General features: G+C 35.5%; 1 protein-coding gene across 1 annotated transcript; it reads right to left on the reverse strand.

The window, feature by feature from the left end:
* Nucleotides 1-266: 266 nt before the first annotated feature.
* Nucleotides 267-1,471, reverse strand: LOC108728156 (uncharacterized). The gene is made up of 2 exons (XM_018456568.1): nucleotides 961-1,471; nucleotides 267-775 (listed from the first exon to the last, which is right to left on the reverse strand). Exons 1-2 carry the CDS (start codon nucleotides 1,133-1,135, stop codon nucleotides 498-500), a joined length of 453 nt encoding a protein of 150 aa, XP_018312070.1. The 5' UTR covers nucleotides 1,136-1,471; the 3' UTR covers nucleotides 267-497.
* Between the last annotated feature and the right edge of the window lie 15,987 nt (nucleotides 1,472-17,458).

Consider the following 17,458-nt stretch of genomic DNA (forward strand, 5'->3'; position numbering starts at 1 on the left):
GAGCAAGAATATAATACCACCGGTGATTTATCGCTCCGTTATTCGACCCTGCGCACGCCTCCATGTTTTCGACAAAGTGGCGAACACTTCAGTTTCGCAACTCGTAAATCTGTAAGACATTTGTATCTAACGTCAAAATCGTTCAATCTATGTTGCAATAATAGTCGAAGAATGAGTGCCAGGAAAATTGATGTATGATTATCATTTTATTTGAGAATTACTCGTATCAATGGTGATAAAATTTCATGGGAATGAATTAATTCGTATTTGACGGAGTTTTTGTTACATTTATTATGTTTAAAGAATTTTTGATATTATTAGCAAAGAATTGTGGATATATTTACTTTAAAAGAGTTTTATTGGATTCTAGAGTTTACTTTTCCAAGTATCATTGGCTTTGTTGTACATTGCAAATTAGGATTTCTTTCCAGACTTTACTCACACAAGTAAAGTATTTCTCACAAATGGTGTTTAAAAGTGTTGCTTGATGTTTATCTTCATTGTTTTACTTCCTTTTTTTTCTCTTTATCCTCAAGTTTCTTCAAGATAACAGGTTCTTTCGGAATAATTATGGACGGAGTAGGTCCTGGTTCCGGTAATGGGATATAATTTCGTGGTGACTTAAATTCCACTTCAAGACTGTGCTTCATATCGTCGGTGAGAGTAATTTGTCTTGTTGTCCTTAATAATAACATTTCTTCCTCCGGTTTTTTAGGAGTAGGTTCCTGATTATGCATTACATTAATTTTTGGACAGCCTTTCTTGCATTTCTTACCTTGCAAGGGAGATATATATTTTGTAATAAATTTGAGGAACATGTATCTCAATTTTTCAAATAATCTTGTTAGTATTTCTACCATAATATAATTAATAATAGTAGAAATAACAATCATAAATCATAATAAATTTTACTTTTAAATTTTTGTTATTAGTTTTGCAATTATTGTAGAAATACTTTACCATATTTATCCAAACAATTAACATCAATGATAGGCTCGTCAATTTGTCCATCCACGGTTTGAACGCGATGTTTATCTTTAGGTAATTTAATGGTTAAAATGTTATTGTCGATCTCATGCGATACTTCATCGTACGGTGATTGTGCATTAGTTGGACATATAATACGACGATTCATGATTCTTTTTCAGTAATGCAACCAAATATGAATTACGTATCTTAGAATTTTGTCATTTAAGGTTATTCAAAGTAATTTAGGCATTTAAGACACGTATCTTAGTGTGCAATATCATTTTGACTTTCTTATTTTTTATGCTGTACGTTGAATTTTCATATCTCACGTGTTGCTTGATCTTTCAATGAGAATTTAAATCAGAATGTCCTGGTTTCTAGCATATTATTTTACAATCCGGTCTCACTGTCCTTTAAGTTGGTTATCACACTCGAAAACACAATAGTAACGCTACCGTCTGAAGCTGTGTTTAACAAACGGCACGAATTATTCTCGGAGTTGAAATTTTTATATGTCAAGTGTACATAAAGAGAAATATCTGCGCAGAGTAGAGTGCTTTTCTTCCTTCTGCCTCGCCTCGCTACATAAAGACGGCGCGGAAATAAGAAGAAAGAAAGTATATAAAAGCGAAATGCAGATGAGGAAGGACTGTACGGGAACGACTCTGCTTCCCTGTAGAACTGGAAGAAGCAACGGGGCGGTTGGTCGCCGGGAACAGCTTCGCTGTTTTCACTCGGAAATTTCTTCTGGACACAAGACGATTCCGGCGAGAGCTTCATCTCCTCCTCCCCGTCTGTTTCGAAAGCTTTCATTGTTTCGCTTGCTCCCTGACGTTTTGCCGGTATTGCGGCGGGAAGAGCTCGCGTCATTCAGCGGAGTGCGTGGAATCGTACTTCACAAATAGATATGCAAATATTGTCTCAGTTTAGTTCGCCCACAGACGTCGCACCTCCAACGGAGAAATATATATATCACGCGCTGTTTCTTCTGTACCGCCTCAACAACGCTTTAATTTTTCCCTCCTCACTATATTCCCGACACTTTCATTTTCTTTTTCCTTCCCTTTTTCACTCCGCTTTTTTCTTCTTTTCGAGCGCGCGCGTCGCTAGGAGAACTTAATATTCTTGGCACCTAAACTTCTCCTTTGTTACGTAACTTCATAACGCTCTTAATGTCCATGCTTTTAAAAGATAATATTTCAGTTTTTTCTAATGACTTATTCTCCTTCTCTCTTTCTCTCTTTTCTCTTTCGTGATATGGTCATTTCCTATCCTATGATTGTTGCTCTAAAAATAGTTTTTCTTTCTAAATCTACTAAATGGATAGTTACATGTGCATTAGGACATCTGGCGAAATAAAACATTTTTTATGAAATAATAGTATATGTGCATACGCTATAGCATATATATACTGTAAACGGTATACATATATGTATGTTTATGTAAAGGGATGATGTCACGTCGATTTACGCGATGGAAGAATGAGAGACAGAGAGAATGAGAGAGGGGGACGAATATTTGGACGAACTCAAAAATTCCATTAATCTCCCCGTTCATTCTCGGTCGCATGATATTCGACGTGCTCTATCATGGAGATATGCTTCATGCAGCCAAAAGGATATGCTAATATTATACGGCGCTTTCATAACGCGCGCGGGGCCGAGTATGTTTTACTTTCATGAAGTACTTCATCCGGTTAATATTTTTGGCAGGAGGAAAATCGGTAAAATGTTTTTAACGATCAACCAGATCACGCGCGATCTACTAATTCAGGAATCCGTTGAAACAAATTAACGATTGTTACCGATGCATAATTAGCTTTTAAAACATCCCTCTCTATAGGACAGCGCGACCGGTGCTCCAAGTCGACTTTGGCATGTCGCTTTGTGTAAAGTCGCTGAAAAGTTCGGGCTGTTAAACTTTTAATCGGTAATCCGATGGGAAGTCTCTTGCACACAGGTTGAAATGCAGCAGTAGGTTTAGCCGTTTAACTTTCGAACTTCTTCTCGCCATTAAGTACCGGCTCGTCATAAATACTGTGCTCCTCGAATTCGCGCGTTGACGCATTTTGTATAGCGAGTAGAGAAATATCGCTTAATTTTACCGATAAAAGCTTGCAACGGTATGCCTTTAGTAAACACGCTATTTATTTTTAATCGCTTTGTAAATTCTATGCATATTTTACGAATCTTTATTTTTATCTATTGTTATATTTTGTAAAAAGATATATTTAAAATTTCACGTTATTTTGCTTCTAACAATTAATCCAAATTTTGAGTAATGGAGAATCAATTACCTAATATCACATAACAGTATATAGTTGGGGTCAGCCGTTTATGAATTTAATGCTGCAGGCTAAATATATTATGGTTCGATTAATGTACAGTCGTGGACAGAACGGTTGCGACACCTTTTTTCGATTCGGAATACAGCTTGCTCGCGATTGATTCTTATAGATTTAATCATTTACATTCAATCTCTCTAAGAGTAAAGTTGAGTTCCATTAAAAAAAAAGTGTTACAACCGTTCTGTCCACGACTGTACATTGCATCGACTATATGATGGTTTGAAATCATTGATTTGGCAATTCTTAGCTTCATCGATATTTATGTTCTTGACATCATTAAAACAATATTCATGACTATCGTCAAGATTAATATATAAAATCTCGATTGATTGTGTAATTGTGTAATTATGAAATGCTAAATTGCAGTTTCAAAGCGAGTAATGGAAAATAGTCGCATTTATGAGAGTAACGTTGAACATGAATGTGCAAATCCGGGAAACGGTGATTCACTCTCTTGAATAATCGTGCGCTAATAATTATGGGACATTAATAATTGCTTGTATCGTCAAGCCGTGTTACCGGCTTAATGCTTCGTTTACCTTATTTCAATCAAACATTACACACATGATTTATTAACGAACGTTGTACCAATTGTGTTACAAAGGTATAATTTCGAAATAATGTATTTAATCGAAAATACAAAAAATAGAATTCAACTATGATGCATTATATTCATCGATTTATATAGTATTTAACCGAGTTTTCTGTGCAAATTAATACAAACGTAAAACAAATTACCGTCCCTGGTTTGCAATAAAATTGTATTTTCAACGTTCCCAGCTGTTACAAATGTAATCGTTAATTGCGAATGACAAGCGCCGCGAGTCAATTTAGGTGTAAAAAATTTATTCTTCTAAAGTGGGTCGAAACGAAACCAGCGAGATACAAATTATGATCGACTGTTCTTATCGCTCGATACATAAAGTATACCGTGGCGTTTGCAGCATCGAATAAATAACGTTGCAATATTTACCGGACTTTTCGATATCGACACAACGCAGTATGTAATATTTAAATATGAATTTCAATTTACGTTTTGACATCTCGCGACAATTTCAATCACGATGTGTAATACATGTTTTCTCGATACTCTTCGTATCAACGTTCGTTTATTTTCGAGGAAATCTAATATACCTCTAGCGACGATTTCTATTTCGTTGAACGTGTGGATGAAGGCACTTTCTTTCTACTTTTGTCCGTGGAACTTCGTATCTTTTTCCGGGTATCCGATGCACCGTGGAGGCCATTTTATAAGAAATAAAACGTCACAGAATTAAGTCCCCGGGAACTTTTGTATAAACATCGAACATCTTATGATGCTATGTTTAACTTGGAACACGAAGAAGAGTCTTTACTTTCTTTTTACAATTTCTTCAGTATAAATACGCTCAACTCATAGAACAGTTTTAAAAAGTAATGCATAAATAAGGGAGAGTGAAAGTCAAAAGTAATACGAGTAAGTTATAACACCTACATAAAAAGATGTTATAAACAAAATACGAAAGCGTAAGAAAGAGATAGAAGCTTGTAATTATTTACATTACAAACTTCTATCTCTTCCTGATGCTTGTATATTATATTTTGTTTATATATTTTTTTTATAAGTGTTACAACTTATCTGTATTACTTTTGACCCCAATCTCTTCTAAACATGTAACATAAAAAATATCTAAAAAAAGAGAGTATCAATGATGTTTAATCCTTAAATTTGATTGCGTTCACTATTCGTTCGTCTTCCTAACAAATATTGATCGAAAGAGATATTTCAAGTAAGGATATTTCTGAAAATAAAGCAGAATGAGAGAAAGGAAATCAAGTGGTGACATTTTATCTCTCGGTGACTTATTATTCTGCCAGACTTATTGGCGATCTTCGCAAAAATCCACTGATATGTTATTTCGCGAATAAATAGAAAGTCGTCGCGACGGACATCGCGATGTCTAGAAAACGCGCTATCGCTCAACGTAATAGGTTCATCACTTTACATAGGAAAGAGGATGCGTGAAAAATATATTTGTCCCAGACTCGCATATAGCCCGGAGGTAACATTTGTCGTCGCTGTAGTATGCAGACAGAAGCTACTTCGGAAAGTTCAGTATAGTCCCACTGCAGTCCTGCAGCCTTTTTTCACCGTGTCGACGAAAACTACTGCTTGTTATGTTCCTCCCGTGTTTTCCGTATATCTGGGGCATCATAACTTCCGCAAATAGTTCGCAAGTCCGTACTCATGATTTCGTGCGATGTTGGAGTAGTTACAATGTAAATGCGATCTAGTAAAACAAAAATGAAGGGGAAAAGAGACAAAAGCAGAAACAGGACAAACCAGTGTTTTAAAACTGTAATTGCATGAGTTTTTTACATTACTAAAATGAAATTGAACAGTTAGTGTCTGCAATATGAAAAAGGTTGAGAGAAAAAAATCTCAAAATTATTTTATTTGAAAAGTCAAAAAATCGTGGTACGAATGTGGTTTAAATATAACTTTAGTTAAAAACTGACATAATTCCGCACCTCATAGGTAATATATTAGTACATATATAGTCGAAGTATGATTATGTCCACTGAATTACGTTGTATGAGACATGCTTCGAAAATTATTGCGAATTTGTATTCGCGTTACTGAGGTGTCGACGGATTTATGATGTCGCCAATAAATTTGGCTACCGTTTTAATCAATGCGAGGGTAGCTCTCAGTTCAATGAATACAAAGTCTCGAGACCCAAAGGCGGTGCTAATCAATTATCGTGCTTAACGCAATATCTTTATTGAGCTACTACTGCGGAACTTTCATCTAATTGGAATTTTCTCCGTAGTTTAAGAAATTACTTTCGCGTAATTGTTCGTTACGGCTTATTCATTATGATGAAGGAAGGAATCGTTTCCCGTTCGATGCTGTTTATTGCAGGAGAATGGGACAATTTATTGACAATTCGATGGAAGTAAAGTCAGCTACTTATTGAATTAAAAATTATTCATCGCCCATAATGAAGACGTAACTAACTACATTTTCATTCGTTATTAAGTCAAATTAACTTACACAGATAATTCTTATATTCTGCTTCGATGATTCGTATAATAATTATCTTTAAATTCAATTTATGAATTTTATCTCTCGGATTTATTTAATTAACATAATAAAAATATATTGCGTAAATTTGAGTTACTACATTTAGTAGCCACTTTCCATGTCACGGTTCATCAATAATGAATGTCTAGACCTCGGTCACTTTGGTCGTCGCCACATTTAACGTTCACGTGCTATTATTACGAAATAAAAGAACAGTGACATCGGAATGTAGAGGATGTACTACACTTTAATAAAGGTGATGCTAGTTTTATCAAGCATATTTCTCATCTGCCGGACATTATAAGTTACTTACTTGATTATATAAGATGTATTTTTAGAAGTATACCAAAACCAAAAATTGAAAATAAATAGATTATTCAAACCTTTTTTAAAGCTTTTATACAATACGAATAGCAATAAAATTACATTGATATATTTTAACAGTCATTTTCGATTGAAAGTCTAAAGACTTGTAAAACTTTATTTATTATCAATTGTAGCTCACGCGAAAAGTCTACTTCTACTTTAATTAATTTTGAAAACTTGTGATTTTGCACTCGGCGCCGTTAAAACAGCGGGCGCGACCGCGCCAATTACGAAAGTAAAAAGTCGGTCGTCTGTAATTAATCTCGGACCGCTCGCCCTTTTTTCCGTTTTCCCTTATTAAAGCTGGCAAGGTGACAAAGGAAGCGTGAATCGACTGTTTTTCGAGTTTTACGTGCAAGTATTTCGTTCGGAACGTTTTATGAGGTTAGTCGAGCGCGTTTCTCTAACACAAGGAGTGTTCGCAATTTCTCCGATTTCTATAAAATTCGGTGAGAAGAGAATGAAAATAGAGTAAAAATAATTTGGACGTGCGTTTTACGATCCTTCGAAGTTGTAACCACTCACAGCTACATCGAGAGCCATCCATCGGAGATTTTAAAAAATTGCCCTATACAAGTTTTATACTTTTAAGCACACAGTAAAAAAATATTGAAAAATAAATATATCTCCGATATAGTTTTTGCTATTGCGCGAGTAAAACTTCCCAGAGAGTGGCTTTTACCATTAATAATTAATTAACACGAATAATGGGGCAAAACAAAGAGTCAATTTTATTTTACATAGAAAATCATTTTCACTCGCTGCATAAGAGTATCAAAGTGCCATTGTTCGGTTATGAGGGAGAGAGTTCTTCCCGACTGTCAGAATTCTGAGTAGGTGAACGAGAAAAGGAAGGAATGAATAGAGGTCCCTACCTCTAGGGTTGCGCTAGGGAGGTCAGCGCGTGACAAACGAGGCTGTTTGTTTGAGCCTCCTACACATGGATAACGAGCCGCTTCAAATCTTTCCTCTGGGGTACTCAGATCCTTTTCGCGGGAGAGATTCACCCTATTTTGCTGTCGACACGGTCGTATCTCTCCTCAAATAGACGACGAAAATTGCATTCTTTATAAATACATTGGCTGCTCCTTAATTCGCGAGTCTACCGTCGTGCTAATTGATGCGATAATCAGCGACGAGACGATCTATTTGGTAATTAACGAAAAGCTGACTTACCGCGCACAATTTGAGGGAAGGAATGCTCATTACTTTCGTGGATGTCGACGTACGTATGTAAGTAGTTCCAAGAAATATGACATTCCTATGTCAAGGAAGACATTGGGTTATCTTGAACGTTCTTCCTATATCGCATTTTCCCTATTATTTATTATGTCACGTTTATTTTTTATTCTTAAATTTCAATTGTTAAAGCTAAAATTAGTTTTTACTATCTATTATATTTCGATTAATGATATCGCAACTTTTAAAAATAATAGTAAAATAATAAGCGAGATTTTAGTTAGGGGTTCATAATATGTAGATATGCTTTTGTCATTTTATTATTTTATACATTTTATTATTTTATAAATTTCTGAATCGAAATACACGATGTGTTATTAAGACGAGATAAAGAATCAAACAACGATTCAAATGACTCTTGAAATATCTATAATAATTTTTCTTTGTGTGTCACTCGTTCACATGGTCGCAAGAGAATAACGAGATTCAATTTTTTTGTACAAAATTTTTTCACAAAGGGCATGCATGACGGAAGCGGTTAATGCTCGTCGATCATATGGACAATGGTTACGAAATCATGAGAGAGAGAGAGAGAGAGAGAGAGAGAGAGAGAGAGAGAGAGAGAGAGAGAGAGAGAGAGAGAGAGACGGAGAGAGTAGGTCCTGTAATCGACGGCAAATTGAATGGATGCATGGACGGCAGCCTGACATTCGGGCGTCCTTTAAATTCGAATCTTTTTTATCGTCCACCTCCCTGGTGGTCCGGTGAATTTTAATATATGTACCGATGCGACAGCTCCCGCGATAGAACAGCAGAATTTGAAGGTATAGGAGGGATGGCCGTGGGAAGGTAGTGCGATAATCCGCGAATAAATTCTGCTGCCACGGGCTTCTCTTGACACAACGGTAATTTATGCGTTATTCCATCGTCACTGCTATCGTGAGCGACGCTTCTTAGATCCCGTTGTTACAATAATCACGCTAATAAATGCGTTTTAGCGAATCGTATAAAATCATATGTACATATATATAATTTATTACATGGATATAAATGAATTTGTCCCAAGTTAGAGACATGAATTTTTAATTATTATAAAAAAGAGCACAGCCAGAATCATGATATAAATGAAAAGAAATAGGTCCATGTACGAAACAAGAACTTATGTTTTTCTCCTTTCTTTCGTGATCTTGGTCGTATATCGTGTAGACATAAATTAAGGAAGGTCTTAAATTCAAGAATAAAAGGCAGTGACGATAGTCGAAAAGGCTGAATTATTTGAGAAAAAAAAAAGATAAAGAGAATTACGAAGCAATAATCGATAGGGGGATGAATGGACTAAAATGGTTAGCTATCGTAACATACGGCGCGATACCGTAAACGAAAGTATCTACGGGTGAATCGAAAAAGGTATTTTGATTGTCTTTTTTTGGATCTTTTCGTCTTGAAACAGATAAGAAGATGGACTCCGATAACAACATCCGGAGCTTTACAATACTTTAAGTAAGTGCTCCATTCCTCTCCAGTACGTTTTTTCGTTTATCTTCCATCTTAACTTTGAACCTTTTCCGTTAAATCTTTTCTGATTTCCTCAACGTCGTGATCTTTACCATATATTAGTTACACTTTACTATTTCTAGAACTAAAAAAACAATATAATCCTTGCTTTTTTTTCAAAATTGCGAAATATCGAAATTGAAAAGATTTAAAGAAATTAAAATCACATTTATTACATTATTATCATCAAGCTCTTTAGTGAATATTGAGTAGCAGAAGTATTGTAATTCCGTGAGATTCGTCAATACGTTAAGAAGAAAAGGAAAAGAATATTTGTCATCGAAGACAGATTTCCGTTGGATGTCATATAATATTCCGTGAGAATATTAAACTTGGTGCTGCTTCAAAAGATTAATGATATTCTCATTGATCAAATACGGCTCACGACAACAAGCTGTACGCCGTCGCAGTTGTACCCAAAGTATTTAAACACTTGACGATGCAGTAGTCCGCCATGGAATGTAACGAATGTATGTAATACTACATCGGTATATTCTAAACGCAGGTACAAAGGGGAAATAGTACGAGTTAACAAAGTATAACCGCGGTGATAAAGTAAGCAAACACTTAATTGAGGTTATTCGACGAACGTTTCATGTGGCAATTAATGAAACGTTCCGCGCGTAGCAACGTACGAAACTATGTACCATCGAGTCGCGTAATTCGAGGTCGCGTCAGCAAGGAGTTTAATTTAATCATACTGCATAATTCTATTATCTCGCATCGTCGCTATTTCCAATGTTCCTCTGTCGTCAAACATTTCGCCAGTCATGCACGTGAACCAAAAATAATTGTAGGGACAGTATACCCGAAATAGATGAAGGGTACACTGTCCCTGGGTCTCTTAAAGGGCGCATACGAGAATATTATACCGTGTTGTGTTATCAAAGTTCGATAAATCATTTGATGTTGGCTCCCTGATGACATCAGTCATCGATCATATGCGATATAGAAGAGATCGTTGACCCCGCGGTCATAGGCGTATCCGAAACCGATCGATTATCGATCGTTAAGTAGAGGCCCTTAATTATGGTCAATAACTTTGATGTGTACTATTATGACGATATGGTGATTCACTTTGACGTATTCGCGGTAGCGTCGTAACAGCGATGTGTAACTGCATAATGCGTCTAACCGTTATTTATCTATACGATTGTTTGCATTGCGAGTCCGGTCTTTGATAGTAATACACATGTATGTTATAGCAAGATAAATACTAATTGTTTGTCCGTGCATGTGAAGCACGTTAACATGCCTTTTGAATTGCTTCAAAGTTTGCACGAAGGTTTGCGGATTTTTGTTAAAAGTCGTTTGTATTACTGTTTACAATAAACATAGCTTCTCCCGTCTGTTAAAAAGAAATGTTATAAATACTTTTGCCTGCAGAAAAAAAATTATCATATGTAACGTTCTTTTTAACGAGCAACCTGATTTTAAATATTGTTATTATAACGTTTTTGTCACGAAAGAACACAGGACGTCTTTATTAATGACTCCACACTATATGGATTCTATTAAAATAATTCTGTTTCTCCTACTTTTGAAATTTGTCTTCAATATTTCTTTGATATTTCACAATATAATGAGAAATGAGAGACACTCGGTAATAAAGTGGAAGATTCTGCAGTCTTGAAAAGAAGGAAAGAAAAATATAATTTCATAACGTGTCGTCTTAATTAAAGGGAATTCTGATATCTCTGGCATACGCTTTAATTAATCTGAGCACGAAAAATACGCGGCAAAGTACATTTGTAACGTTCGCCGAAAACGTAATGACGCGATATTTCAAACTGTAACGATGACACGACGCGCGCGATATTTCATTTTCTTTGACGTGCAAAAATTGCGCGCGCCGCGCAAATGTATTCTTTGCGAAAAACGCGCTAAACTATTAGGTACAGCGGTATGTATGAAAGAAGTCGCGCGGTTAAGAAGAATTTCACTCGAAGTAACACGAGGAACGTTATTGTACGTAATATTTCTTTGGTGCATTCCACAGTATTAAATTCTTTTGCACATGTAAGAACACATTGTGTTCTTCGCGCGATAAATTCTCATGGAACGAAATAATATTGGATACAGCAAGTGCTGACAGTTGGATATTATTTATGGAGAATACTTTATTGTATTTACGAACGCGCGTATGTCCCTCCTCCGATCTTTTATATATATAAACTGGAAAGATTTCGACGTCTCGTTCTTAGTACTGCACTGACTCTCTATTATTTTCTGAAATATTGTTTATGATAGAAATATCTTTCCTCTCTTATTTTCATGTGTACAATGGAAACATTTAGATCAATACGACGTTTGTCGATGCAACGTAACTATCTTATGCAAGATCTTTTGTTTTTATTCTTGTTTTTTTTATCAACCTAACCTTTCTTCCTTTTATATTCGTATAACATTGTTCATATAATTTAATTAATACAAACAATAAGAATCTTATTTTAGACCATAAATGTGAGAGACACAATAAATAAACTAGAAGCCTATACCAATCGAAACTGCATCTTTTAATGCTTCAATGTGAATTATATACAGTGCCCGCCAAAAGTTCCGGGCCGGCTAAATATCTCGGAAAGTATGCATTTTTGAGAAAAATGTTTTAGACAAACATTGTAGGGTTTAAAAAGATCTATTTATTAATCTTTTTAGTTTGACCTTGAATGGCGTCGCCAATATTAAATCAGGGTCACATCGATTTTTTTCAAACGCTGAAGAGTGGTATTTTCACTTTCTTGAAGTGAGATTTCACTGCAAGAAATTTAGAGTATATTAATTAAAAGCCTATACCGGTCGAAGCTGGATCTTTTAATGCTTAAGTAATTCAATGTGAATTTTATATATATATATATATGTATATGCATATATATCATATTTGTAGTCATTCGAACTGCGCGTCGAATTGGTTTTCCGGACTTATAAACGCAATTAAATAAAAGCAAATTATTGTTGCTAATATTTTAATATAAAACATTTCATAAACAAACGTTTCGACTAGGTCCTCACACACACAATGTTAAAATACATTATAAAAGTTAATTTTAAACTAAACGGTAAAAATACATATTTCCAATTAGGCGGTTATTAATAATAAATTAACGCTAATTACTATAATTCGCTTGAAGAAATATTTCATTTGAGAAGCTTTCATATTAAATACATACAATTGTGTTCTCTAACTTCCTGTCAATACAATGTAAACTATATTCTCCAATTAAATATCGTCTTCCTCAGTATAACTCGGTGGATATGATTAATTTACAGATGTTGATAATTTAGTAGTTGGTGTATCTAAATTATTATATCTCTCCATTTCGATTAGTTGTAGGTATATTGTACATGGGTTGTCAATTGAACTGTTTCACTACTGGACTTCTTAGTTAAAATACTATTAAACGTTTTAAATCCTTTTTTTTTTTAATTTATCATCTCCATCATAAATTAATTATATCCACCGAGTTGTACTGAGAAAGACGATATTTAATTGGAGAATGAAGTGCACATTGTATTAATAGGAAGTTAGAGAATACAATTGTATGTATCTAATATGTAGCCTCTCAAATGGAACATTTCTTCGAGCAAATTATTTTAATTAGCGTAATTATTGTAATTTATTGATAATAAGCGTCTATTGGAAATATGTATTTTTACCATTTAGTTTAAAATTGACTTTTATTATGTATTTTAACATTGTGAGAAGGATCTCCTAAAAAATCGAAACGTTTGTTTATTGGAAATATTCTAAATTAAAATATTAACAATATCTTGCTCTGGCTTATGGCTCCTATTTATTTATTGAATTGTTATCAAACAGTATACTATATTATTACAAAAATTGTAAGAAAAAAATTGAATTTTGTTTCGATAATTGTTTATTGTTATGTTACATTTTAATTTACTCGTGTCAGTAATAAAGTCGGCAGTTTTAAAAAATTTAAAGAGTTTAAAAATTTTGAAAATTTAATTCTTAATATTTCTGAAATATTATTATAATTATACTTATTATATTATATAATAATACATCTGCATGATGAAAAAGTTTTAGGTAATTAAAAGAATTAAGTTAGTAATTAAATTAAATGTATTTGTCCATGCATTAATGTAATTATTAGTCTACTCGAGAGTGATCCGCGAAATGGAATTATAGTTTTCCAAAAGTATACATTAAAGTCGGTATACTACAGGAAAATTAACGACATTCTGTTTCAAACCACACTATCGACCATTTACTACCCGCGGGTGACATTATTGCAAATTAAACCGCGAGTTATGCGGTATCGACATGTCACGCGCACACAGCTTGACCACGGTACAAAATATTAACGCGTCAGATGGACATGGTGACATGGTGACACTTACATTTATTTATTCGTTAGGCTTGCGAACCGCGGACTCATTACTGCGGCGCATTACCCAAATTGCCGACATTTCCTAACGCGTTACGGTTCCCCTCTCATCCTTGTATGCTCGTTTGTTAGCAACCCTTTCGCCACCGGGGGAGGATTGAGAAAATTTATGGGATTCTTGCATGAGATCACTCGCAAACATAATCCTTGCCCTCTAAGACGAATGTCTCCCCGACTGCGGCGGCTCCATTCCTTTCGCTCTCTTGCACTGCTCGGCTCTCTCTCTCTCTCTCTCTCCCCTCCCTATCCCCCCTCCTCTCTCTGTCTTTTCCTGCTCTCTATGCTCTTTCGCCAGTTTCCTCCGCATTTCATCCGCGCTTCCACACTTGCTTTTGCTGATCGCTCGATCGCGAAACTTGCCGGCAGTTTTACGGCATTTGATCTGTACGTTCTTGCACTTGCACACATGTAGAAAATATAACCAGATCAAAGGTCATATTTCCAAACAAATAAAATGAAATACAAAAAAATATCGATCTTCCTATTACGTCGCCGACGTAATACATCATCGATTTTCATGGTTGTATTGTGAAACATTGTCCGTTTTGATGTAACATCACGCTCATCTATTTTTATTATCTATTTATTTTTTTCTTTCTTATAAAATGTATGATACGACATGCTAAATTGATGTAGAGTATGAATACTGATCGTACAATTGTCGCTCTATCGACGCGATGAAACTAACTGGTGTTGGAAGTTGTGCGGCACGACGATTTAACCGATGTCCAAACTATAGAGACTTACGAGCCTGACCTATATGAACCTCGCGGTTCGCAGCTAAAGTTACAGCTACGGAAATAAATCCGGTTTAGTCCCGCGGGAAGAGACAGATTTATTTCCAAGTAGAGCCTCGGACCGTTCAACCGCCCCTCACCCTACCGGTATCGTATCGGCAATTTACCACGATCTACTCTCTCTGTAGGAAAAGAATCGATTACGAGGGCGTATACTTCAAGCATCGAGTTTATTTTCGCGGATCGGCAACGGTGATCAGTTCTTATCTCTGCCGATTTTTCGTACTCATATCAAACTCCTGCTGCGAAATCTAGAATTCTATTATATCGCAATTGTATAGCGCCAGAAAGATGGATTTTTCTATGAGAATATATTTTAGAAATGTGTGTTATTTCTTTTTATGTTAGTTTAAAGAAGATGGTATATTAATATACCGATATGGACAAAAGCTACTTATTGAATAATTGTATTTACTAATATTTAGAAATGATAAAATTTCTAACGCTTACTTCGAATTTATATGTAGACAATATGCATATCTCAGAGAATGCGAAACAAGTCGCTTTGTTCATCTGTAAGCCCGTGAAATGTTACCGTAGCTTTAGCCACTCTTTGCATAAACCATGCGAGAATAGCGTTAAGCGACAGATTTATTCGTAGTTACATTGCCCATTTTCCAACCCATTTATGGAGTTACATCAAGATACTCTCCATAATAACTATTCGCACGTATTTCTACGGGAACTTGCAACAAATGCGATATATTAACATTTCAAATCGGATAGTCGTCGTTTCTCATGATTATTCGTAACAAACGATTGAAATAAAAATGTTCGCACTGGCATTTTAGTGCATCGGAACCTTTCGAAATAGGTCGTGCCTATATTCGTTGTACTTCGTCGTAAAGACAATAAAGCCAAGTGTCAGCCGAGTTATCATCTCGTCGAAATCTCCTTTAGAAACGCTAAGATAATAGATTTATAAGACAGAATCTCTTCTATGTGATCTCGAAATAACGTCGGTAAAACCTTCAAAATATAAATACTGAGAGAAAAAATGATTGTCATTACCATAATTTATCTATAATTTATAGTCATGCACTTTTGGGACAACTGTATATTTATAGTTGTTTTAACCATGCAAATATAATCAATTGTACTATTGACAATAATCACACACACTATTTGAGATTCTTTAGTTTCTTCTAACATATTTTTAGTTATTATTACCACATAAATAATAAGTGAATTTAAGAAAATAATTATATTCACTGCATGTATAATTGCAATTGCACTTACTGAATAAAAATATTTATTTTATTTATCATTTATATCTTGATATTTTACTGTATTAATATTTTAAATTATCATACTATATAGCAAAATTTTTCATGTTTGAGAGAACTACATATAGGTATGGTTATATTATTATTAATATTAATAGCCAGCAGTAATAAAAATGGAGGTCCCAATCATAATTATGTTACTTATTATACAATTATAGTCAATACCAAACACTTTTTTCTCAATGAAGAGAACAAATATATACGTACTGTGAGAGAAGAGAACGGGAAGTTAAAGGTGAAAGTTGATGACTGTAGATACACAACATACATATACAGTCACGAGCGTACAAATGTTACGAACGAAAACCCGTCTTTCGACCACACTTCGAGGTGAATGCCTCGGTACGTGTGATTAAGACCGGGCTTGAGGAGGGTTGGGGCGAGGAAGATCGAGAACGTAAGAGGAGGACGTATAGGGATAGGACGCGAAGCCTCGCCCACTTAAGCCGTCCACAGTCCACAGTCCAAGATAAATCCCTCGACGTGATGCTCCTACTAACTAACGGGATTGCTCGAAATAGTGCGCTTAGTTACGAGCACGTTTGCGATGGTTGTCTCTCTCGTCGCCGTAAGGCGCTTCGCTGTCTCTCTCTCTCTTTATCATTCTCTCCTCATCCCACAGTAGCATCTATCTCAACCCTTTCTGTCTCCTTCTCGCTCTCTATTTATCTATCTCGATGTCGCGAGAGACGCTTACACTGGAGCCACAGTGGCGTGTTACGATGGCAGAGGTGGTGATGACGGTATTGTCGCGGCGAGAGTTTCTTGCGAGGGCGGATCGCCTTCACGGGCCAGCCGCGCCACCACGGAAGTGCGATTAGTTTTTGTGGGTCACTCGGTTGCGGTTGATGAGACGGAAACATTCGTCTTAGGATCGTCGTGTTCCAATTACTTGGAGACCTAAACTGGTGTCGTGACCGAAGAAAACATCAGGGGGTCAATCGTGTCACTTTTTCTGTAGAACGAAAACAGGAAAATTATTTGAATGTATATGTACATACAGACAATAAAAATTTTCACTTTTTAAGGGGATCCTAAAGCGAAGCTCGAACTCCCACAAAGTCACTAAATGTCGCTGTTTTTCCAGCGCATCGACACACACACACACACATATCTTTATATACTATCCACCAATATCTCACGCAACCTATGATATATTCAGTCGCACATTCGTGTAAATTTTCGTATAACAAACAAATTCATCGCGATAAAGCACCTAAGTCCAATTCTAAGGATTCGACGTTATTTGTTCGTGGAAATTACGTGTTTGTGGATCACTATTTCGTAAGTACAGGTTGTAAAACTTTTGTACCAAATAAATGTTGTCACGACTTGACAGCTTTACTGTCGACGACTGAGACGCCATGTTACACTAAGTAATAGTAAAAAAATATATCAATTTAAAAATTTTTGGTCATTCTCGGCATAAACTCCACCTCACAAACACGTATTAATGCGTATACTTTAATCCTGGAAAAGGA

This window comes from Mycetomoellerius zeteki, unplaced genomic scaffold, assembly GCF_001594055.1.
Source record: "Mycetomoellerius zeteki isolate Tzet28-1 unplaced genomic scaffold, Tzet1.0 scaffold58, whole genome shotgun sequence".
NCBI lineage: Eukaryota > Metazoa > Arthropoda > Insecta > Hymenoptera > Formicidae > Mycetomoellerius > Mycetomoellerius zeteki.